The following is a 25,520-nucleotide window of genomic DNA, read 5'->3' as shown; positions in this document are numbered from 1 at the left end:
TTAGATGTAAAAGTGAGACTCGGATCAATTCATAAATCAAACAAAGAAAAAAACATATCAGATTAGTTGTACTCCTTTAATTTCAGCAAGGGGTGTGATGTGAATAAGAGGAAAAGAGGAACAGAGATAGTGGAAAGACACAGAGAACCATTGAGAGCGAGATGTGGGATGTAGCGTCCAACTCTGGTGGTTTATTATTGACTGAAATTCATTCCACTTATTGAAGAGCATGCCATGGCCTGCTTTTTCCACATGGGTTGATCTATAACCTAGATTCCCAGTATGGTGTTTAACAGAAACACTAAAGAGGCTTAAGGCATGCATAGCATGTGACATTTTTAAATCTCTGTACAATATCAATCAGTCTCTGTCACTTTTCTCTGCTCTATATGTATCTGTCTGACGCTTGTAACATCTGCATCTGAATCCAAAGGAGCACAGACAGATGGTTTCTCACTTTTATCAAATAAAATACTAAATGTTCAAATAAATTATTGTTATTATTTGAATTTAAAAGCATATATGGCATATAATCATAGAAGAAAACACAAACACACTTGTAGGTGAAAGTAGTGGACCAATCAAGTTAACAAGTCACATCTAAGATTGATTCAGATAACTGTCATATAGACAATACGCGTGAAAAAGCAGAAAAGACACAGAGAAACGCTCTTTGCAAAATTCTGCACAGAGGTATTGTGTCAGGGCAGCACAGTGGACTGGTGGTTAGCACTGATGCCAGCAAGAAGGATCCGGATTCGAATCCTGTGGTTACAGACGGTTAGATGAATGAATGAATGAATGATATTGTGTTAGATTTATTTACCACAGGCATTGAGGTCAAACCACTTCATTTGCTCTCCACTAAATTTACCACAGTGTGGAGAGAAAATGTCTTCACAAAAGGTCTTCACATAAATAAATGTCACCATTAAATGAATTCATAGTCACAACATCAGGTTTAAGTAATAATCTACCTATTATACTGACAGCAAAGCTAAAGCTGAAGATGCACCACTCATCCTTGTGGCTTCAGCAGTACTAAATACTTTGTATCCAGACAGTCAATGTAGCAGATCTGTATGCTTTATAGAGGTTCTGTATCATTAGTTTGACCTGGCCTGTGTGTAATTGATGGCTTAAATTTTGCGTAAAGAACATGGGATCGGTTTTTCGAGCTGAAAATCCATCTCAATTGTGAGATAAGCCAGTCCGTTTAAATTCTGTCATTAACTGAAAAAAGAAAAGTCTGCCACATGCATCCAGCCAAAACTCTTTTCGTAAGTGCCCAAGTCTGTCTGTTATTCGGTTGCCTGCTTCCCGTTTTACTCTGAAAAGATTTTCCAGTCACCTTTTACTCCCTGCCTTTTTGTTTTTCCCACCCTCTAGGTTGCTTCCGCCTGTGTCATGTCAACCACTCCCACCTTGTGTATTTAGCCTGTGTGCTCCTCCCCTGGTTAGGCTCAACTGTGTCTTGTCCATCAGCCTTTTTGAGTGTGTATATATATACAGTGTATAATCCTGTATTTCCCTTTCTCAGTTTGTCTGTGGTCCCTACCTGTTGAATATTTCACCACCTGTCTGCATTAAGGCTAAGGTTTTCCTTGGATAGTCACTAACCTGTTTTTCCTGGATGTTTCCTTTGCTGGACTAATTGCTGGTTCTTCTGCTGATGCACAGCAGCATTTTTTGTTTATGAATTCCCTTATTTTTTTATTACATTTCTCTTGTCTGTCTGCCTTGTTCCCTCTGTGTGTCTTGGACCGTTTTATAACATTGTGAAAAAGTCCCTTTAGGGCAACATACGCCTAACAACCATCGTCATGATGTTTGCTTTTTGCATGCTCTTGGTGCCCTGCGCTGTATCTATAACTTTTTTGCCCCTATCTGGTGAAGTATTGATCTACAGCTGACTCATGTGCCTGAGGATGGAGCCCCGCTCAGAGAGCCGGTGCCACTCAATAATAATTAGTCTCTTTCCACTGTGAGCAAAAAGCCAGTCGTATCTTTAACAGGGGATACTAGCCTGGGAATTAAGCACCAGTGCTACCGGCTGGATCGAAAGCAACTCACTGACTCATTGACATGTGGAATACTGACCTCCGTTGTCCAGGTCATTCTTTGTGCATTCCACACCACTTTTTCCATCAAGACAAGGTCATTTGTCCAGATGGCATGGAGGGGAGCGGTAAAGCTGCAGAGAGCTGGTACTCGGAAGTCTCTGACATTAGCATAACCTGACAAACTACAATAGCATGTCTAAGTGAAAGGAAATCCTTTTACTTGCATCATATAATCCCAGACTTTTCATTTGTAGGCAGGCCATGTAATTTGCACAAGGCAAATGTTGCAGTAATGTAAAGACATTACATTACATTGTGCAGCAATGCTAGCTATTCGGTTACACCGGCTGCAAACTACTTTTTTTTTCTTTTTTTTTTTTATTTCAGTTTAATATTTTACCAATGCCTGGTCACATCTGAGAGAGATAACATCTTGTGCAAAACAAAAGAGTTAGATGAGGAGCTCTTTCTCTAATCCCTTTCAGACTCAGGCTTGTTGCACAGGCTGTATTAAAATAAAGTATGTAATCATTAATTCATTAAATGTACAGACTACAGTTTATTCAGCTTTCATAGTTTACACAACCAACATGCAATGGTTTATTTTTAGCTGTATTAGTTTACCAGAAATATATATATATATTTTTTTGCATATTACTGGAGTTTGAAATCGGAAATTATATACAGTATATGCAAAATACCTGTGAATCTTGTTCGTCTGCCAGCTACACATGCCCTGGTGTATATTTTACTTCCCTACATGTACCCAAAAGAACTTCAGCTGTGACTGGGTCAACAAGGCCGACAACAGTAATCCCTTGAAACATCTGTCCATCTGAAAACTCTGCGATATAGTGCATAAATACATACAGTATATGCAAGTGCACATACATGCATATATGGCTAGGCATGCATGCGCACCCACAGGCACTCTCTCCCCCTCACACGCACACACACACAATCATATAAGGTTCTTATTCCACACAGATCAAACACGGATCCACATGCATGCACAGTGTGCAGATTAAGGCTATCCCTTGCTGTAGGGGCTTAGTTGACATCTCTGTCTAAGCTCTGCATTCTTTGCCTTCGTCTATTCCCTTCATCTCCTTTTATCAGAAAGTCCAGCACCATAAAAAGTAATGACGATCTGATGGGCTCCTCTGGCCTGTGTCCTGGGAATCTAATCCAAAGCAGGGTCCCCATTTGTTACCTGATATTGATCCCAAGGAAATAAACACCATGTGTAATTAATTAGGCAACATACTGCTGGTTAAATGCAGGTGTCGCATTAATCCACGGTAATAAAAAAAAACGGGCCTCCTTCACATTGCAGCTCAAGGGATGGTATGAAATATTGGAGACATGATTAAGTGTACTCTGTATCGTGCCTTGCAAGTCAGTGCTGTGGCGAATCAATCAGGGAGTGACAAGCCCAGTTAGTTCCGTGGCTTTATGGGTTATCTTAAATAGTCTGTCCGTGCACAATGGTGTCGCAGCGGCACGTGCACCACTTGGTGGAGGAAAAAACAAAACCCGCATTTCTTCGTGCAGCACGCACGAGTGCCTGCGTGGGTTCAAGATGTAGCAGCAACGTGTAACGACTTACAAACTGGCAGGTTGTCTCGATTGACAAGGTGACTTACAGGCTTCACTGTGTGCATGTCTAGTTTTCGCTGTAATTTCTGAGCCGTTGAAACGTCTGCTGACACTAGTAGTGTTAGTGAGCATGTCTGTTACGTAAGAATCTGGTAGTTAAAGGGTTGGAGCTCAGGGCTGGGCCGTATTACATGAAGGGTGGGTAGGGTGTGGGAGACAGAGATTGAAAGACAGAGAGAGACAGAGGCGAGAAAGGCAGTGCGTATGAGGGGAGGGAGAGAGAGAGGGGGAGTGTGACAAGGGGGCAGGGTTGAGAGAAACACAAAGCAACATGGGACAGTGAGGGGAGAGGCAGAGAGAGAGAGAGAGAGAGAGAGAGAGCGAGAGAGAGAGATGAGAGGTTAGGAGTTGCTAGTTCACAAGATAATCAGAGACAGGCCACTGATTCAGAGCTTGGTGCACAGCTGGTGTGATGGGCGAAGAGGCTGCAGGCTAACACAGAGTGGAACGACAGTGACAATGTGCTATGAGTGTTGGATTTAATACACTGGAGAATATGATCAGCTCAATAACCCAACTACCAAACAGGGAATACTTGGACACTACAGGTGGAGGACACATTTTGGAACTGCTGACCAGAGGGGAACGGCAGATTGGATGTTGCTTTGAAGTACTTTGGAGATAGCTAACACTAGGCAGGGTGTGGACGTCACCCCGCATCTAACATCACTGGACACTGGAGGAGCCGTTATTTTTCATGCTCTACATTCTCTGACTGATAGTTATTAACGTGTGGCGTATTGTTCGCTCACATTGCCAGTTTTATTCTTCCAGCTATTTGCCCAGAAGTTATGGAAACATGGACCTGATTAGATTTGACATTTCACATCTTCACGAAGTGAAAATCACGTGGTCCTCCGTATTTGCTGTGTAGCACCAGAGGGATAGTTTAGACAGGGAGGGACAAGTGTTGCACAGAACAGATCCGTACTTCTAGACACATCCGTTGCGTCTTTTGTGCAGATGACACAACTATGGAAGTGAGAAGCAAGCAGAATGAAGTGGATTACAAACTGGTAGATCTGTTACATCCTGCCAGGTTGTCAGTCCTGATAAGGTGTTTGAACCATGTGGTCCACTGAGAGCATGGAGCCGGAGAAAGCACACACCCAGAGCACCTTCTACCACAAAGTGGATGTGCCTGACCATGTTCACTACATTATCGCGGTGTTCGTCTTTGTCATTGGGGCGCTGGGCATCACAGGGAATGCCCTGGTCATGTTTGCCTTCTATAGGTAAGTTTATGTGACAGGCTTGATTTATTTTTTTTCCATTTCTGATTTTCACTTTGAATGAATCATTATGTATGTGTGTGTGTGTGTGTGTGTGTGTGATCCCCACAGAGGTGTTATTATCACTCAGATGTGATGATCTCAATGAGAGCTAGGCAGACCGGGGGGACAGAATATCTGAGTTGTGTGGACGAGGCATATGTGGCATATGTGTGCCAAAATGCAGTGTGTGTTAAGTCTGAATTCTCCTTGTGGCTTTAATTGTAGTAAATAAATAAATAAATAAATACATTTTGATTCAGGAAACAACACAACAGTAACGGTCCAGAGGTTTTTGTTGTCAGTTTGTTGCTGTCAGTTGACTGCAGAGCGAATGTCAGTGTTTGTCTTTTACTCTCCAGAGGATCAAATTGGTTTTCAAAAAGCTAGTGATTGTCTGTAAAAAAGGAATGAGCTTTACATGTTCGTGTCCTTCCAGGCTGAAAGGTAATTTTAGCAGCATGTCAAAAAAGTGAAATGTGGGGTCCATAGGAGCAAATCTGAACGGTACTGTTGAAAAAAATGTGAAAACCAGTAGGCAGCCTTTGGCATGATTATTATTAGTAAACCTTCCATGAAACTATACTTCTTTTATCCCAGTGCAAATATTAGTATGCAATAAAGAATCTGTATGATGACACTCTCTTATAAGACACTGCATTACTCTGAAATATCCATACAATAATATGATTCATGCCAAAAAAAAAAAAAAAACTACGGAAACAAGACTAATGGCTGCATAAAGACTCACATTACTATAAATCTCTGCACAGCAATATGCAACAAAAATCATGGACAACCTTTTTGTTAATATTCTACATCGGTGTTGAGCAAGGGAGTTTGCGTGCTATGTGTGTTATGGCATGGCGCTAACTGTTGCACAGAAACTGGGTCAGTGTGTGTGTGTGTGTGTGTGTGTGTGTGCATGATGTGTGGGATTGTCAGAAGCTTTCATATTCCATCTGTCCGTCATCATAGATTAGATGGGCCCTGCATCGGGTTGCGCTGATAGTTTGTGTTTATTGAATCACAAGTGCACATGGTGTCATGGCCTCCAAGTAAATTCACAGGGAGATAGCTGCCTTCCTGAGATGTTGCCTGATATAATGATTTTCTAGGAAAAGGGATTGCAGCACTAATATGCACCCACACGAACAGGCATCGGCAGTGATATAACAAGAAGCAAACACGTACTAAAGCACGCACACAGAACGTTATCCGCATCAGCTCACCAAAACTGATGGTGTTCAGTCAGACATGGGCAGTGGCTACTTTTAATTCAGGGTACACAGAAACAAAGTGTAATCAATAGAGAGCCGTGGAGGAAGACAGCAGGTCAATATGTTGCGTAATCAAGCTGTACGCATGCAGGTTCAAATAGAGTTGACTTAGTTCAACAAAGAGCTTCAATCTGATTAATGCTGACAATTAAACAGCAGCCTTCTGCACAATTGAGTTAGCCGCTTAAAGAAACAAAAAATAGAAACTTCTGCTTTTCCTCTAAACTTACACTGAACAGCCATAACACTATGACCTAATATTGTGTTGGTCTCCTTGTGCCTCCAAAACAATCTGGACTCATCAGAGAATGGACATGGGCCTTCTGAGGGTGTCCTGTGGTGTCTGACAACAGAATATTGTTAGTGGGGGCCTTTGGGTCCTATGAGTTGAGGGGAGGGGCCTCTGGGGATCAGGCTTGTTCCATTGCATCCCACAGATACTTGTTCAGTTTGGCATCTAGGGAATTTGGAGGCCAGGTCAACACCTTGTACTGTTTTTCATGTTTTTTTGAGTTGTTCCTAAACCATTTTTGTTGTATCCTGCTGGGGATGGCTGCTGCCATCATTGCTATGGGTGTACCATAGATACATGTTTAAGTAACATCAACGCAAATGTCAGGTTCAAAAGTTTCCCAGCTGAACATTGTATTGTTACAAGATTGTCAATGTCACTTGCTTCTCCTGTCAGTCGTCATAATGTTACGCCTGATGCTGTACTTGCTAGGCTATTAACTTCCACAAGAAGACTCATCAACATTCACCAACAAATTGTTAACCTTGATAAACAAAATAAAAAAGAAAACTGCCATATCCACCACATTCAAGAATTATCTCCTGCTTGGAATTTGAACATATGCTTCCCCCACCGAATGCTTGGTGTCTCCAAGAACCTTTTTTTGCAGAACAGCCCTTCATCTGCACCAGCCGAGGGGCTAAAATAGAACAGAGCGCACAATAGTAAATCAGCAATAGATAAAGGCATTCAATCTCAGTGTTTTTGCAGATATTTCTTACGCAATGCTCCCTCTGGATTTTACTAAATCCAGAGAGTAATGAAGAGGACCTCCGTTATAGACAGCCATAGATATCACACAGCTCTTAGCCCTTTGAGATCACATTCAAAATCTCCTCAGAACACATTCTCTGATAATTGAGAAATTGTCATGAACTTAACATGGTCATTGTGTTGTATGTGAGTATGTTTGAACTCATGGTTTTATCTTTTCCCCATGTGTGTAGCAACAAGAAGCTTCGTAACCTGCCTAACTACTTCATTGTGAACTTGGCGGTCAGTGACTTCCTCATGGCTTTTACACAGTCTCCCATATTCTTCATCAACTGCCTCTACAAGGGATGGATGTTTGGAGAGATGGGTAATTCTTTCTTTTCTAACACAGTAAACTATGCTTACGTCTGGCCTGTTGTCTGGTCTATAATTCACTAACCTTAGTTGATGCATATACGTTAATTGCTAGACAGGTCGTGAGACAATAGGATGGATGGACGAGAAGGGTTGAAGGGTATGGGATGAAAATGGGTTGAGGGGATGGAGAAAATGAGATGGGATGAAAAGGGTTGAGGGGAAAGGGAAGACAAGAGGTCAAAGGGCATGGGATGAAATGGGATAAGAAGGGGTTGAGGTGATGGGTTGAAAAGATGTGAAAAGGAGTCAAGGGGGTGGGATGAAAATTGGATAAAAAGGGTCGAGGAGATGGGCTGAAAAGAGGGAGGAATTTGTAGACTGATGATAGTAGAGAAACCCAGGGAGTGAGACTGAAGGTGGGGGCATATCTCCGGAAGCTTCGGATCCTTGTACCCCTGGTTCCTGTAATGAAAGGTGGAAGAGGAAAAAAAAGAAAAGAGAGGGATGGGTAAAGTGGGGGTTAAGAACTGAGACGAACAGAGAGAGCGAGTGGGTTAGGACACACTTTTATAAGTAAGCGCGATGAATAGAATGATATGGGGCATAGTCTAGTTCCTGAACTTAAGTTCTAATAACTTAATTCTATAGATAAAACGGTATTCTGCTGCTGAGCTGTTGTTTGTGTGTGTTCCTTTCATGCAGGGTGTAAGATGTATGCATTCTGCGGCGCCTTGTTTGGCATTTCCTCCATGATAAACCTACTGGCCATCTCGATTGACCGCTATCTGGTTATCACCAAGCCCCTGCAGACCATACACTGGAGCTCCAAACGAAGAACCACTCTTGCCATCCTCATGGTCTGGCTTTACTCCTTGGCTTGGAGTCTGGCTCCTCTGGTTGGCTGGAGTGAGTTGCATCATGATGCTGATGTTTTTTTTTTTTGCCTTTTTTCTACATCACATGCCACAGTACTGAAGCTAAATGATACTGCACACGGCTTCAGTGAGATTCTACCAGAACCTGACACACTGACTGCTTCCCTGCTGTAGAAAATCTAATGTGGGGATTAATGAAACTAATCTTCGATCGTCCACCTGCAGCAGCACAATCAGATTAATCTACTGCCTCTCAGACATTACATCTAAACAAGAGCATAGTCCCTGGTCTAGCACTACACAATGTCAGCAGTGTTTCGCTTGCCATCTTGCTGCCTGTAATTTAAAAATCGATGTGCTTTATTTAATGTATTTATTTCCTTCTCCAGGCTCCTATATCCCAGAGGGCCTGATGACATCTTGTACTTGGGATTACGTTACATACACAGCGGCCAATCGGAGCTACACGATGATGCTGTGCTGTTTTGTCTTCTTTATCCCACTGGGAATCATCTTCTACTGCTATCTACGAATGTTTCAGTCCATACGGAAGACTAGCAGGTGCTGTAATGCTTACATTGAAGAGTATATTTCAAAGTATGATGTGCTTGCATGTTCATAAAATGAGGTGGAGGTAAATGCCACACAGTATATGGGTTTGGATCCAAAAATGCTGCTGCAGAGAAAAATCCAAAGATCAGCTGGTTTCTGTTATTCCCTTACACAACTCTGATTATATTCGTGTTTGGTACACAGGTACTGTAGGTAGCTCAAAGCAAGTGCAACAAAGCTATGCTATATATGTCAGGAAATGCAGAGTGTCTGCTTGCCTAAGGGGAGTAACTGATTTAGAAAGTCAGCATTCCCGTGCATAGATACATGAATACAATTGAAAAGCACATGCACACTCACAAACAAATCCTCAGCTACTGCCAACACTGTTACATATCTGGAAAAGGCGGTCCAGTATCACAGGAATAACCTAAATGTGGTGTTAGGATGTAGCTCTCTCTCTCTCTCTTTAACTGCTTCCTCCATCCTGGTCCTCCTGCAGGGAGGTAGAGCGTCTGGGCACTCAGGTGAGGAAATCCACTCTGATCCAGCAGAAGTCTATCAGGAGTGAGTGGAAATTGGCAAAAATCGCCTTCGTTGTCATTGTGGTCTATGTCCTGTCCTGGTCACCATATGCCTGTGTCACGCTGATTTCCTGGTCTGGGTAAGATTTTATTTTTATTTTCTTCTGTGTGTGCACAATTAGACTTTTTCATCGCATATTCAAAACTCTCACCATGCAATGATGCAATGACCTCCCTTGAAAGGTAGAAAAGACTCACCAGTCACACGAAAAGCGAGATTAACTCCGTCACATTTTACCACTCTCCTCTACTTGCGTATCTTCCCAGTATTATATGTTTGCTTCACTACATTCAGTTGCAGTGGAGTGTAAAATTCTCCCCAAAACAGTGTAGAATATGTCATTATATAATGTTGTCTCAGCAAGAGGGCAAATGCCCATGTTATATGTCACCCTTGAGTGACATGCAACAGACGCTAAAGTTGCTCATTTGTCCTCTGCTTATCCAACTTATCACAACATTCACTAAACCACAGGTCTCTCCTGGGGCTTACAGTAGGTTGGGATGTGGTTATGTAACTTTGAAATCGCATCTTTTTTTCCTTGCTCATTCAAAGGGGAAAGGTGGCCTCACACACACACACACACACACACACACACACACACACAGGCACCAGCTAACACCATCAGATGTACTTAAACAACCCACTTTAGCAGCTGGCACATGTTAACTAATCCCCGACCAAATATACCCTGCCATTAGGTTACAAAACACCGAGCGAAAAAGGGGAGTTTGTAGGGAAACGCGCTGAAAAAATAATTGTTGAAACTACATATTGAATCTGTTATTGTGTCTCATCCAGCCATTCCAACATCTTATCACCGTACTCCAAGGCCGTCCCTGCAATCATAGCAAAAGCCTCCGCTATATACAATCCTATCATCTATGCTATCATACACAACAAATACAGGTAAATAATGAAGCAGGGTAGTTGTGTTTTTCTTCTTTCTATCACTTTCTGTCCTCTTGCACTGTCAAGTACAAAGTAAATGTCTTCAACAAACTTACTACTGTATCATTATGTACTCAACAGAATGACTCTGGCAGAGAAAGTTCCCTGCTTGAGGTTTCTGTCTCCCACTCCTCGAAAGGAATGCATCTCCTCCTCCATCAGCGAGTCCTCTTTTAGGGACTCCATCATCAGCAGGCAGTCCACAGCGTCGAGGACTCACTTCTTTGCCGCCTCCTCCAGCCATACCGACATGGTAACTGTGCAGGTTACAGTTCTTTGAATTCTGCTCGGCCTAGTTTTGCCTGCAACCCATTTGAAGGAATCGAAATTTACTTGTTAAGGGTATCTTTCAGTTTAAATGCTTTTTGGGTGTAAAGTAAATAACTTGGTTTAAATACACCGATCAGGCATAACATTATGACCACTTTTCTAACATTGTGTAGGTCTCCCTTGTGCCTCCAAGACAGTTGTGACTCATCAGAGAATGGACATGGGCCTTCTGAGGGTATCCTGTGGTGTCTGGAAACAGAATGTTTTTAGTGGGGGGCCTTTGGATCCTATGGGTGGAAGGGAGGGGTCTCTGTGGATCATCCCACAGATACTTGATCAGTTTGGGATCTTTTTTTCATGTTTTTTGAGTTGTTCCTAAACCGTTGTTGTGTGTGTGCATGAGTCAGGCTGCATTCAGGCTGTCATTGCTATGGGGTGGGGGTGCCTGGTCTGGTCTAGGTGGGTGGCACATGCCTAAGAAACATCCACACAAATGCCAGGTCCAAACATTTCCCAGCTGAACATTGTATTGTCATAAGATGGTCAATGTCATTCACTTCTCCTGTCAGTGGTTTTAATGTTGTGGCTGATCGGTGATTTTGATATAAAAGTATTTTGACAATCAGATGAATTTCTAGCAAATATGTAGAAATAGAAACAAGTGTCTCTTTGGCACGTATCTTCCCAAACTTGAACTTCACAGGTCAGTTTAATGATCTCTGATTATTATTATTATTATTATTATTATTATTATTATTATTATTTTCTCTCCTGCAGGTATTGAGGGATGTGGAGATGGAGCATCTGGGCAGAAAGTCAGACGATTCCTTCAGGAGCACGTCATCCTACAGTCAGTCTTACAGAGGCAGGTCTCATAAGAAACACTTACAGCGGAAAACAACCAAGACCCGCACAGCAGAAAAGGTGAGAAACCACAAACCAAAAACGTGTGAAATCAGCTCAAGTGTGTTTTGGATCACTATGGGGAAACTTGTGATTTTGCTTGAAGGTGTTTGGTCTGTCATTATTATTTTTGCCTGCATGCCGTCATGCATCTTGCATTCATGTTTTGGAAATGATTTTGTTCTTGTGTGTATGTGTTTCGTATGTTTGTGTTATTTCGAATCATCGCCAGCATCCGTCTACCATGAGTGAGCCACTGAGCACCAATGACCGTGAGCTGGTTTCCAGCTCTCTGACCATCGCCGCTCTCCCTCTGCTAGTTCTTACCAGGAGGCGCAGCCAGAGCCTGACCGATGAGATTTCAGATGTACGTGACAAGAAAGGCAGCTTCAGTGCTAGTCTGAACAGCCACAGGAGCGACTCTTTTGATTCCCTGAATTTTGGACAAATCTCATCCACCGATTCCAGGTCCCCTCAGGGTGTCCCACGCATAATCGTCATCAGTCCCACCAGCGAAAGCAGCCTCGTCAAACATGACAGCGTCTGCTTAGAAGACAGCATTGAGGCGATGGAGAACAATGTTTTTGTTAGCCTGAACTTCTCATCAGAAGTCTTTGAGGCAGTGGAACTGCTTTCTTGACCAGCTGGATTTATGACTATGTGTGCTCTCCTTTTTCAGTGTAAGTTAAACTATTTATTTTGATTACTGATAACACAGAGCACACACTTTTCTCTGCAGGGCCAGAGGTGTGTTGGACATGGACAGTTTTCATCCACCCATCTGTTTTTCAGCTTGTGCACTCATCCTGAAAATCAAAGTCATGCCACTTGCTTACATAGCAGGAGAGCAGAAGAAAAGCAGGTACGGATGGACCCGATTCTGGTATGCAGTGTTTGTCAGACTTTGGCAGGGACAGGAGCAGCCTAAGGTCAATACGAGTTGTGCTTTTGTGAGATCCCTCAAAAATGCCAAGTATAGCAACATATTTTCATGAGCTTGAGGCTCAAGATTGACAGCCTGGATTCTAAGTTTAAGTCCTGTGAACCAAGATGTAAAGTTTTGAGGTGAAATTAAATGATTTTGGTAAATTAAGACCCCCATCATACTGTACATGGAGGTTCTCTTCTGTAAACTATGAAATTATACAAGTTTATTTAGGGATAACATTCTTCTGCTTTGAAAATGCAACGAAACTGACAACATCACAACACATCAAGAACACTAATGATATCTCCAGCTTGAGGAAAGGCACAAAAACTACCAAAAGAAGGCACATATTTGTTCCTTTTGAGTCCTTTTATCACAAAGAAATTGATATTGACAAGAAAAGTCAGCAATAACATTAGGTTGCAAGGATATTCTTCAATAAGGAAAAATATATAGATAAATTTCTCATCTTGTGGTAGTAGTTCCTTTAGGCAGTTTGGACCTCTCCGGCTTTTCATTGGCAGAGAGACGGTGGTGTAATGAAAAAGTGAGGCCGTTTATGCTGGTCAGAGACAGAAGAAGGGTCTCGTGAAGCAAAAACATTTTCTCTGTGGTGACTTGCGTTGCTCATTGTGTACCTTGTAGTAAGTGTTCCACTGTCATCTTAAACGATTCCCCGTTGAAATCAGTCTGTATGTGTACTGTACGTCTAGCTATCTTTGTGAGAACCAGTTGGAGTGTTGGAACATTGCAATGAAGACGTTTAGGGAAAGCGAGGTTCTTTCAAAGGGCTGTTTGTTAAAACTTGGCTTTGGGGTTGGTTCGGTTTGAATTAGGGTTAAGGTTGGGGCTGTGCAAGCTGCCATCGCTTGAACCACCAACCCTGCAATCAGTAGACAACAAGACGCCTGGCTGCACCGCAACCTGAACCACAGCCACACCTGCTGAGATGGTGGTTCAGGATGTGCATTTTATTGATGAATGTCCTCACAAAGATAGCCACACAAGTGTGTGTGGTGGGTGTCTATTTGCAAAAGTCTGAATCAGTGACAGATTCAGTGGAAAAGTCATCATATTCAGAAGTTGTTTTTTATTAATATATGCACATACATGGCATGGTTTAAAAGTAAAGCACCATACAATTCAGCAACCTTGAAACTGACAATTATCATATTTACACATCAGTATATATTAAAATATCTTAACTTTGGCTGTGCAATATATTTGTGTATGGAGGTCCATAATCATAAAAAAAATAAATAAACCTATTTCCTGACTGGCCATTTCTGCCATGAGCCTGACTCTGACCAACCAATGACACTGTGACGCTCTTTGACTGACAGCTGCCCTTCATTTGCACAATGAAGCGGAAAAACGAAAGGAAATGTGAAAAAGAAAATGCAAAAATATTTAAGTTTTTGACTCAGATAGCAAGAGTTTTTACCAGGGGAATAAATAAATAAATAAATAAATGAATACAGAAATATTATTTTAATACTTTATGATTACTTACATAAATGTTAAATACATAAATGCTTAATTTTATTTTTAATATACATTTGGTGCATTCAAAAAAATAAAAAATATATATATATGCACACACACTGTATATATTAATTGAGTCATGTATTTATATTTAATATTTGGCACTTTCATTCCTCCATTTTTGTGCATTTCTGCCAAAAAAAACACAAACTTAAATGTTTTTATAAATAATGAATACTGAGTTTAAAAAAAAAAAAAGAGAAACTGAATTTCTGATAATGTCGCCAAGCTCCATTAGAGAGTATTTAGGTGGGTAAGCGTATTTAAAAAAAAAATTGTGGCTCCAGATGAATGCGCACCGAACTGTCATTAGTGAGCAGCAGATGCAGCAAATTTTAGGCTTTAATCGTCGTACAGACAGGCAGAGGAAAAACGAAACTGCTCACATGAAGGTCACTAGTTTATTCGCTTGCGTGTGATACCATATTGAGTTCTCTGTGTTGTTGTTGTTGTTTTATCTACCTTATAATGTATCATTATTTAAATTATTACCTTCAAATGATGTTAAATTGACCATATAAGCGAGGGACATGAGGGGAGTACTGTTACTGTTGCTGTGTTGGTCTACACTGGGACCTTTGACCTCTCGCCCTCCTCCTTCAGTTTCAGTGCTACTGGAGTTTTTGATAGTTTTAAAATAGATTTTTTTTTTAAGACTATATCTCACCGAGATACTGAGGCTGACTCGTTTCATCAAAATATATATATATATTTTCTTCTACATGTCCATCTGTCACTTTCTGTCGCATTAGTTTGACAGTTAACACCAGAAAGGACCACCTCCATGGCTGAGTGAGTATAAAAATATACTCTGGAGCAGAAAGGTAACACGACACCTCAGAGCCTTTGGAATAAGAACAGTAAAAACTGGAGTTTGGAGAAATTACACTTAAACAAATCATTCAGAATTCTTTCCACACCGCCATTTTCAGCTTTACCTAGCCAACACAACAGTCTCATGTCTTTTCAAAACATGTGGACCACCCTGCCATCGGACCTCAAAGTATTTAGGTGACGTGCAGGTGGAGACACATACTCTACAGACCACTGTTTGTTCATACTACTTTGGACTGAGCTTTTATTTTATTTATTTATTATTTTTGTACCCACAATAACCTTTCTTCAAAGCTTTTCTATGTTGTGGACTGATTGTGTAACGTGTCGTTCATGCCACACTGCCGATGTTTCATGTACTGCTTTGTTTTTCTTTTGTGCTACCGTAATACTAAATCTTAAAAATTGATGTACTGTCAGTATTTGTGGCACCTGTAGGACCAAATGGTACTCTTGAGGTGTTTAAACTGGGGTTTGTTTTCACTGAAACTGTGTTCGTAAAATAAATAAACTTGTATAGAACCGTTTGCTCTCCTGTTTTTCGAAAACATGTAGATTACACAGACATTATGCACATTCACATGTATGTGTGCGGTGGAAAACTATAGCACATGACTGTCTGTGGTTAGTTACCATAGCGTGGGATAGAATAAATGCATTTAGCTACACTGACACTCATCTCAGCAGAGATTTGAAATGTTCCGACTGTTCAGGAAGATCACACTCCATTTTTTTTGCTGCTGGGAGAGCTGGAGCATTGTTACGGCATCCTCTACATGCATTTGTGAACGGCAACATTTGGCAGCTTAGCGGTGCAGTGGTTTGTACTGTAATTTCTCATCAGTGATGGACTCACGACCTAATCTGGATGATTGACTGACTAATATTTTAACCTACCACATCGGGAAAGAGGTGCAGATCCCAGTTCCAGCTTTCTAATATTTTCCATTAATTTCCATTAAAAATGTTCGCCACAAGAAACCAACTGTTTTTATTAAGGAGAAAACACCATCAAGTCACAGATATCAAGAAAAACATACTTCCTGGTAAAACATGCAACACCAAATGTTTTAATCAAGTATGTAATGACAGTAAATAGCCACTAGAGGGAGGCAGAGAGTCATATTTATTATGAAGTCTGCCAGTGATCGTTTTCTTCTTTTCTTTCTTTGCACACAAGAAACGTTTTATAAAATAAAAAATCGAGCTACACCTTTAATTCACATATCACCAAACACTCAGACACCTGAACCTGACATTTTAGGTGCGTTTGGGAACATGTTATTATCATGATACCGTTCAACTAATTCTGTTTTTGTTAAAGCTTTGCCCGCAAGAAAGTTTTGCTGATGCTAAGATGCTGTTTGGGAGTCTATTTTGCAACAAGAGACTACAATTAAACAATTTAAATGAATGAATTCATCTTCAACCCAATCAAACGACGTGCTTTTCTCAATGGTCTCCACTCAATCAATAACTTTGCGCCTGAGACAGGTGTAGGTGTGAAACGCTGTGTCTCCAAGAGAGAAATAAAGAGATGACATCACCATGCAGGGAAGCCCTGGTACGTGCAGTGAAACCAAGACTGCCCCGGACTGAAACTGGAGATAGCTACACTTTAACCAGTTAACAAGCATAACCTGGCCTCTGATGTAACTCACATGGCTGCCTTTAGGATGCTGTCACGTTTAAGATGACAACCCATGACATTAAGGGTCTGTTTGCACACGTGAGTAGCTACACTGGTCTAAGAATTAGAATTATTGCTCCACAATATGTAGAAACGAAGCATGAATTCATAAAACAAGATTTCACATAATACTCGAATTTAGCCTTCTCTAGGGAAGCTTCTGGAGAAGCTGTTAAAAAAGCAGACTTGAACTCGTGTGGTCACGGGTTCGAATCCCGTCCACGTCTTACACTCGAGTGCAGACGCACAGTTTTTTATTTAATTTTTTTCTTAAACTGACCTTATATTCACAATTAATAAACTATATTTTTGTACGCACAGTCTCCTTCCTTCAGTGCCCAGGAGTAAGCGCGTCGACTCATTATGCAATCAGGGGAAATTCATTTCACGCTGTGCTGGACCCTCTCTCCAGCTGAGTGCGTAATGACGTCGCTCCATTAGAGACCTGCTTTTTTTTTTTTTTTTTTTTTTTTTGCAATGTGCTCAATAAGTGTCGACGTATGGCAAACAAACGGAAAACTGTAGCGGGACACCGGAGAGGACACGGATCAGCAGCAGGGACGAGTCACTGCGCAAGCACACGGTGAGTCTTGCGTGCTTTTTATACACGTTTTAATGGTATACATTTAGTCACGTTTTACACGCCTTTTCTAGAGTTTTTTTTCCCCCCACTTAAGAAATAAAAAGACAAATGCATTTGTAAAAGATGCAGCCTTAAAGTTCTACACTATCCGGATCCAGTTTAAGATACATGAATTGAGGCTCTCACTCATGTTGTAATCTCAAAAAAAAAAAAAAGAGAAAAGAATGTAGACTAGCCTAGTGGGTATCATTGCAAGTGATAACGCAAGAGGAGGCATGAGGGAGAGAGGTGTAAAACGTGTGTGTGTGTGTGTGTGTGTGTGTAGTATTGATGTTTGGTGGTGCTTGAGTCTGTGCTGAATGGAGCAGATGCTTTGATCGTCCCCTGAGACCCTGCTGCTCCTAAAGCTCTGCCTCTGGTCATCGATACGTGGCTGGGATTGCAAGTGCGTCCACTCAGGCGCGCGTTTGTGAGGACCCTCACTGGCATAACGCACTCCACATCCCCGTGCAGTACCCTTAACCTTCACATACTAAAATAAATAAAAAACAGTCTCCTTCCAACTCCAACTCCAAAACTTTCAAACAGCCTTTTAAATTTCTGCTTAAATGAGAGCCAGCCATCAGTGTCTTTTTTCTTTGTCTTTTTCTGTAAATGTTATCATTCCCAAGGTTCAAAACACTCTTTTTCACTTCGTGCGCTGGTGCATACACACACTCTAAATTTTAAACTGCCCTCCACATCCTTTTAATTAGATTCGGCTGATTTATTGTTTAGCACCATATTCTTCTCCTCTCTCCATCATTATGTGCTTCCATCTGCCCTCCTCGACTTATTTGTCCTCGTATCCTGTGTTTATTTCTGCCCTCTTTTTCTGCAGTCAACACAGAACAGCTGCTGTCCACTAGAAAGGAAGGAAGTGAAGGACTGGAAAGTTACAGTCTGCTCAGTGCACCAGTGCATGTGTGTTTCTATGCCTTGTCCACGCTTCTGGGTTTATGGGCGCACATTTGCCTAAAAGTGGTCGGGAGCTCATCATCCGTGCATAATTCATTATCCACCCAGCTCGGGTCATGACACTGGGGCTATGATATAATGAATGATGTCCGAACAAAGCACATCTGTCATGAAGCATTATGGCAAACTCTCCAGTGAGAAGACTCTGGGCAGGATAAGATGGCATCACACTCAAGAGTATCTGTTTTATAATCGTCCCCTGTTACAGAAGATATCTCAGGCCACCATGAACTTCTAATGCTGGGTTGGCAGTTGCAGCATTTTACGTTGCTGTCTTGAATACAGAAAACGCTAACAATATTATTCATTCATTCATGGGGAGGGGGGTCTGGAGCCTATCCCAGCTGTCACTGGGCGAGAGGCGGGGTACACCCTGGACAGGTCGCCAGTCTATCACAGGGCCAACACAGAGAGACAGACAGCTAACAATATTATATACTGCCAGTTTTAGAACCGCAATGAAAAAGATTTTTCCAAAGATTATTATTTATTTTTTTTTGTTTTGCTTATATTTTAAACACGCAACACTTCCCACATTTAATTTTCCAGCCGCAAGTAGCCAATCCACTTCCTCTGCGCATTGCATTGTGGGAAAACCTTCTCTGGACTCAAAACCTCAGCAACAAACATGCACACTGCCAACTTTGAGTAATTTAACTGTGTCATTTGTTTTCATACAGAAATGTATATGGGTGCAATGTGGGACTGGGACAGAGAATATTTCTTTAAATACCAGCTAATGTTTCAATTCGAAGGTATTTGACCAAAAAGCATATTGATGATTTGGCGCTCTCTTATTAGTCATGAGGCTACGATTGTAAAAGTTCCCCTCTGTCTTAAGAAAAGCCTGTGGTTAACTTTCTGATGAGGATGAAATCAACTCCATTAATCTACATAACTAGTCTGCACTGAATATCACCTGTCAACATGTAGACCTTCTGACCATGAGCATTGCCGTGATGTTATTGTGCTGACACGCACATCTGGACACAACATAAGGTCAATAGCCATGTAGCCCTCGCAGCTATTAACAGTCTGCCCATTATATTTGATTAATCGAGTAAAAATAGAATTTTTCTCCCGAGGGGTTGCTCCAGAAAAGCAGGGGTCAGTGGCTTGAGGGTTTATCACTCGGCCTCCAAACAGGAGTTGGAGTAAATGATGAAGAACAGCTGATCCCAAAAATTTTAAGTGGAAGATAGTCTCTTTGAAATTTGTCCCCCAGGCAGCATTACACTTGGCTTTTAAACGTCTCACTTGGATTGACCCAGACGTGACCCAAGCATTAAGCAGTTGTTTGTACATTTGCGGTCTGAGGAAGAAGAGAGAGAGTGCTCGGGGTGTTTTTAGGATGAACAATCGCTTGGGCTGAGTTATCAGCCTCTCGGCCTGTTGGTCTGTCTGTCTCTGTCTGTCTGTCTGGTTGGCTGGTTGGCTGGTAAGCGGTGAGGAATATTTTCCACTGTGAAAGCGAGCTGTTATAAACAGAAACTGAGCTTAGACGGGAGATACGGGCTTCTGATAATAAGCTTTGGATTCCAGACATGATGCCTCTATTTCTGTATTTGGAGATAAACTGTGAATCTTGCTAATAACACAGGACTTTGTGGAGTAGGGGCACTTTGCACCATAAATAACCACACTAAATGTTAGACCTTTACACCAAGATCCTATGTATACATACATGATTTAATGTGTTTAGACAGAGGGCTATTTCGGTCACTTCTGTGACCAGAATAATGGAAATGTAATCTTTGCCCATGATGATAGCTATACAAGGAATAAAGATGTATATGTTGCTGAGTGTATTGCAAGCAACTTGTGTGAGAAAAAAACTACTGCACTGACCCTAACTGTGGATGATTCACAGTACAGAGATGGGTTGGGGGGATTAGTTAGGCTTATATCAGTCTGGGAGGGTCAGACTGATTAGATGGGAGGCAGACAAATACACTCCCCACTATTAACAACCATATTCCTGTTTGTCTGCCTGTCTATAGAACGTAATGTAAGAGTGTAAGCAAGTGTACGCCTGTCAGTGAATTAATGTTTGCATATAGAATAATTTGTGCGTTATTTTTCTCCCCATTTTCTCAATTTCATTTAATTTGACTAAAGTTATTTAAAACTAATTCAGAATTTGTGGTTTCCAAGCCACTGCTGTTGTCTTCACTTTTGACCTGAAACATAGGATTTTCACATGCGTAGGTTTCATGTATGTCGTGTCCCTGCGGGGCAGATGGCAGGACAGGGGGCAGGTGTCCCCCTTTCATTGACGTGGATGATGCATTAAGTGTCATTTAAAGGGGCAGATTATCATACCATTCGGGGGCGGAGCTCGTCTCGCGGCGAGCATGTGTGTGTGTTTGGCTGCGGGCTGCTAAGCTGCGATCATTAAGCGTGTGGAGAGGTGAGCATATGGGGACTGGAATAGACCATTTGACAGAACAAAGGACTGCAGGGTGTCCGAGGGAGCGTGCTGTAGCGCACTCTCTATTGTTAGCGTTTGATATCATTATCCTGCGGCCCACAAATCTCCTTTTGTTCTCAGTGCTACAGTTTTTGCCCACTGGCCATTTTTGACGGTACGACCAATTGTTCAAATGTCTTGAGACGGGAAAATGGACTGGCGGGTCATATTTTAGAAATGATATCTCCGTTGGTCTCAAAACCAGTTCAAGACTTGGGTAGTCTATTTATTTATTTATTTATTACTTTATTATTGTGAATCACCCTTTTGGTTTTTACTTTTAAAGGTCATTAAAGGTTTGAAATGCTCAGCCTTTTTTGTTTTTCTAAAATCAACACATCTTATCTGATCATGAATCTGATCAGAAACTTCTCTATGAGGGGGGAAAAGTATTTTAACATGTGAAAAGAAGGACTAAATCATCAGCATGAGTCCTTACAGTGACATTTTCCGTAGTCAATCCCAAAAAAACGAATGACGCAGGCACTGGATGAATGGGTTTAAGTCTCCTGTCTGTGCTTTTTGTGCTCTGTTGCTTTTCTATCTTAACGTCATTGCTCAAAAAATATTTATATCCAGTGGCAAACAGAAAACAGTTTAATAATCTCAAGTCTAGAGTTTAAAGGATGTGGAGGATGGAACAGTAAATGAATCCAATATATTTGCAAACACTGTGATCTGTCGCCCAAATCGCCTTAACCTTGGAGCACTTCAAAACCTTTTTTTTTACCTGCAGTTCCCCCTTGTTTCTAGTGACTATATTATACATAAAGGACCAAATTCTTCTCTGTCTAACTTCACAGTGTAATTTACTTCTTAAAGGACTCAAGTTCAGTATCATCCTCTTAAGTTTTTGACCTCCTCTGTACACACGTAAGAAAAAGGCTCTCTCCTTCTACTCATTACCTCAGTTTCTCTTGGACACCATTGATTATCAAATGGGAGATCTCATGTAGATAGTAGAGGGAAACATGTTAAGGTAATTGTTGTTGCGGGACCCAACATATGAACAAAAACTACAAACAAGTCTGCTATCAGTGTTCTAAATCATATAAACGCGATGCTGGCATTAAACTGACAGCATCATCAGAAAAGCTGAGAAAAGTTATGTCCCACAGTGTTGAACAAGGCTCACTTATTATCCATATCATCTCCACATATAAAATGTTGAAGTCCTTTTTTAAACAGGTATGATGAAACTGCATCTTTTGTGTCTTTTATAGTGGCATTTGCTCTAAAACCTTAGTTTTGCTTTAACCCCATGAAGAACCTTTTGCAGAGGATATTCCCTGCTATTGTTGAACCTAACTGTGCTGTAGACTTGTGCACTGTCTATGTTGGACACACTGCAAGATAACAAAGAGCATCTTGTCTTCATGTCTGCGTCTTTGTGTTCTTTTAATTGCAAACTGTGCGTCAACAACGTTGGTATTTTATTAATATCGTGATACATGGTGCAGTGTTCACTGCCCCCTCTTGTTCCTCCACCCTAGACATCTGTGCACTTTCTCTGTCAGCCTTGAACAACTTCCACTCCATCTCCAACCACGTTTTTCTTCTCTGAGTTTATTTCTAACATCTTTATCAGGTTTCTGTTCTCCATCTCCCCCTTGATTTTGTTGCCTTTACTTGCAAAACCCTTCTTTCTCCAGACTTTATTAGAGTGACGTAACTAGCACTTCAATGAACGCAGCGCAGCCTTGGCACGATACACCGCGTGTGTGTGTGTGTGTGTGCAGGGTCAAGAAGGGAAGGAGATGAGTGTGTGATCCAGCCACTACTTTATCAGTATTAATACAAAGTCAATATTGAGCTGTCTGGCCTAGAAAAGGAGAAATGGACGGGATCCAGCGCAAGAAGGAGAAGAACTGCCAGCTGTTCAGGCGTAAATAATGGAGGGACTAAATAAATAAACAGCGTGGAAATGTGGGCGCTGCACTTGGGCACTAGATTGCATGCGTATCCAAAAAAAAAAAACTGCATCTTTTTGCCAGGCAGCACCCACACTGCATAGCAAATGTTATGTCACTCAGCTGACTGATTGATTTTATAGAGGGATAGGCAGAAGCATGACACCTACAAAAACAGTAGATAACATGCATTAATATACAATCATTTAATAGAACCAAGAGACAATTGGATAGAGAGTAGCATTAAGAAATGGGTGAGTCATGATTGTAATTATTTAATAGTGTGACTCTCTCAGAGTCTTAGTGTCTGACCAGTATTTTGGCAGTCGTGAAGCAACCAGAGTTGGACAAGGTGATCTTGAGCTTATTCATCCACCATCACCCAAATGTATCAGCCAGTAATGACTTCTGAGAGAAATCTCTGAGAATCAGAACCGTTGGGATATGTCCTCGGGTCATGATCTGGCTGTGGCTGGTTCCACCTTAAATGAAGCAGCATGCAGCACTGAGTCCATGTTCCCAAAATATCCGGATGAAAGATAAACTGTCCTCCCCTCTCCTTTGCTCCTCACTCCCTCTCCCTCCCCTTGTCATTTTCTCTGTGTGCAACGCTCCCACACTCTTTTTCTTAATCCCCCCCCCAGACCGCCCCCCATCTCTTTTCTTTTTTGAGTGTTGCCTCCTCCCACACCCTAATCTCACCCTTCACATTATCTCCTTCATTTCTCCCCCTCTTCTGTGTACCATCACTCCACCCATGGGCGATTCCCCTCCTCTTTCTCCTCCCTCTCTCCTCCCATCCAAACCTCTGCCCCTTCTTCCTCTCGCCTCCCTCGTCTTCTGTCCCCTCCTCCACCTTTCCCCTCCCCTCTGTCATTAACTAGTATATAAGAGCGTTGCATCCCTCGCTACCTCTCTGACACACACGCACGGTGTGTTTGCTGGGAAGGGCACAGTCTAGAGGAAACTGGGAATAACATTGTGCTCTTGCCTGTGAAGGAATTATTTTCCTCTCTGGAGTTTCCATTACACAGGTACAGTCTTATTATTAATATTATTCATACAACTGTAGCACTAAATAATGGGAATTTTGCTGTACTTATATTAACATCAGATATGTAAAGGTCGTCTGGTGAGGGTAAGCTGCCACTGACTGCTGCAGCATGCTCAACTATAGTGAGATAAGCATAATAGTTTAGTACTTTGCACGTGTAAGCGTTTGCATTTTCCCTTGTTTGTAAGTGTGCAGCCATTAGAATATGAAAATTCTCATAGAATATGTATTTTACGACAAAGGCTCCAACAACAGTGTTTGTTTCGATGATGTAAACGTGTTTGATTCTCAGATCCTCACTTTCTATTGTCCTCCTGACCCTCACACTCTCTTTGCGGTCCTCACTTGAGCATCCTTCCACCAATTTTCCTTTTGTCTCATATTACCAAACAATAACAAATCTAATGCGTGTTTTTCTTTCATATCTCCCCCCCAGATCTTGGAACAACATCTTAAAGTGGGCTACTGCACCTCTGAACAAATTCTTACCGATCACCAAACACCAGTGAGGTCAGCGCCATTCTGCTCTGCAAACCTTTTTCCTTGCCATTGCCTGTCAGTCACATCGTCGCCGAAACGCATCCAACATCCTCGAGGAGACCATGAGCGGCAACTACAGTGTCACCCTCTCAGGCCCTGCCCCCTGGGGCTTCAGGCTGCAAGGAGGAAAGGACTTCAACATGCCCCTCACCATCTCCAGGGTAGGGCCGAAACACACACAAACACACGCTCAGATGTGAACATCTGATGATAAGTCTTTAAGTCATCTCACACTTCAACTGTTGTCTTCAGTCCGATGAAAGCACATGTCCATATTTTATTTCCACACACACGCACATGCAGTCATTCATCTCGGGGCAGCTGCAGACTGGAATTCCAGCAATGCCCCGGTGGCTGTTGAGTGATTAAAATGACAACTGATTTCTACAATTCTCCATCGTTCCGCTACCTTGATTCACTTCTGCGGTCCCCTCGACTCGACCCCCACAACAACTCCCGTGATAGCGCAACTGACTCATATGCCATCTGTCATGCATTGACCACACAGGAAACCCTTTCTCGCTTTCTTTGCATTCCACTTCACTTTGAGTGTCCGTATCGAAAGCGCAGCAATCAAAGTTCTGGCACGCAGATCTTGGCTTCAGTCCTGCGGCTCGAACGAGGAACTTGATGGTCCCTTGATTTCAATGCCTTTCAGTGTCTACTCCCAGCATTACCTCTCGTTGCCCTCTGCCGTTTGTTCGCACATCAAAGTTCACACACGCACACAAAGAGTATGCTTTCGTCAACTCTTTAACTCGTCACTTTAACTATATTGCGATCCTGAAACATGATAATCCTTTTCTAAGCTTCTGTTCTGTCCTGCTTGGGAATGCTCTGCGGCCGCATACACACGCACACACACGGTATAGTCGCACAGTCACACAAAAGCCACTAAAACTGGCAACGTTCAGACATATGGCAACACGAGTCTGATGATAAATGGCTTGCCACGTCCCTTGCCAATCCCCACTGGGGCCGGCTGGGGTTGCCATATTTGTGTTATTGCTTTGGGATGTGATACTTTTCCCACTAACTGAAGCCATGTGAAGTTGTACCACAGTTGTGTTTGTGCGTGCATGTGTTTGTGTCTGGAAGAGCAGGCATGGATACACAGTCAACAAAAACACTGTCTCCAACACTGAGAGGAAGAAATGACATAAAGAGATAAGCTAAA

General features: G+C 41.9%; 2 protein-coding genes across 2 annotated transcripts in view; both read left to right on the top strand.

Annotated features, from left to right (window-relative positions):
- Positions 1-4,790: 4,790 nt before the first annotated feature.
- Positions 4,791-12,412, top strand: opn4xb (opsin 4xb; the record flags this gene model as incomplete). Its single annotated transcript, XM_084550985.1, has 9 exons — positions 4,791-4,957; positions 7,513-7,646; positions 8,339-8,542; positions 8,901-9,072; positions 9,566-9,727; positions 10,450-10,557; positions 10,681-10,852; positions 11,647-11,793; positions 12,005-12,412. The coding sequence occupies 9 exons, from the start codon at positions 4,791-4,793 to the stop codon at positions 12,410-12,412; spliced, it is 1,674 nt and encodes a 557-aa protein (XP_084407111.1).
- Positions 12,413-17,327: 4,915 nt separating this feature from the next.
- The window catches only part of pdlim5a (PDZ and LIM domain 5a), a 65,608-nt gene continuing 57,415 nt past the window's right edge, over positions 17,328-25,520 (top strand). The window contains exons 1-2 of the mRNA XM_084550703.1: positions 17,328-17,352; positions 24,240-24,504. Coding sequence (XP_084406829.1) covers positions 24,406-24,504 — 99 coding nt within the window. The 5' untranslated portion in view covers positions 17,328-17,352; positions 24,240-24,405. The remainder of the gene's footprint in view (positions 17,353-24,239; positions 24,505-25,520) is intronic.

Source organism: Chelon labrosus (genome assembly GCF_963514085.1).
Source record: "Chelon labrosus genome assembly, chromosome: 9".
Taxonomy (NCBI): domain Eukaryota; kingdom Metazoa; phylum Chordata; class Actinopteri; order Mugiliformes; family Mugilidae; genus Chelon; species Chelon labrosus.
The sequence above is the reverse complement of the archived record's forward strand: the minus strand, read 5'-3'. Positions and strand labels throughout refer to the sequence as shown.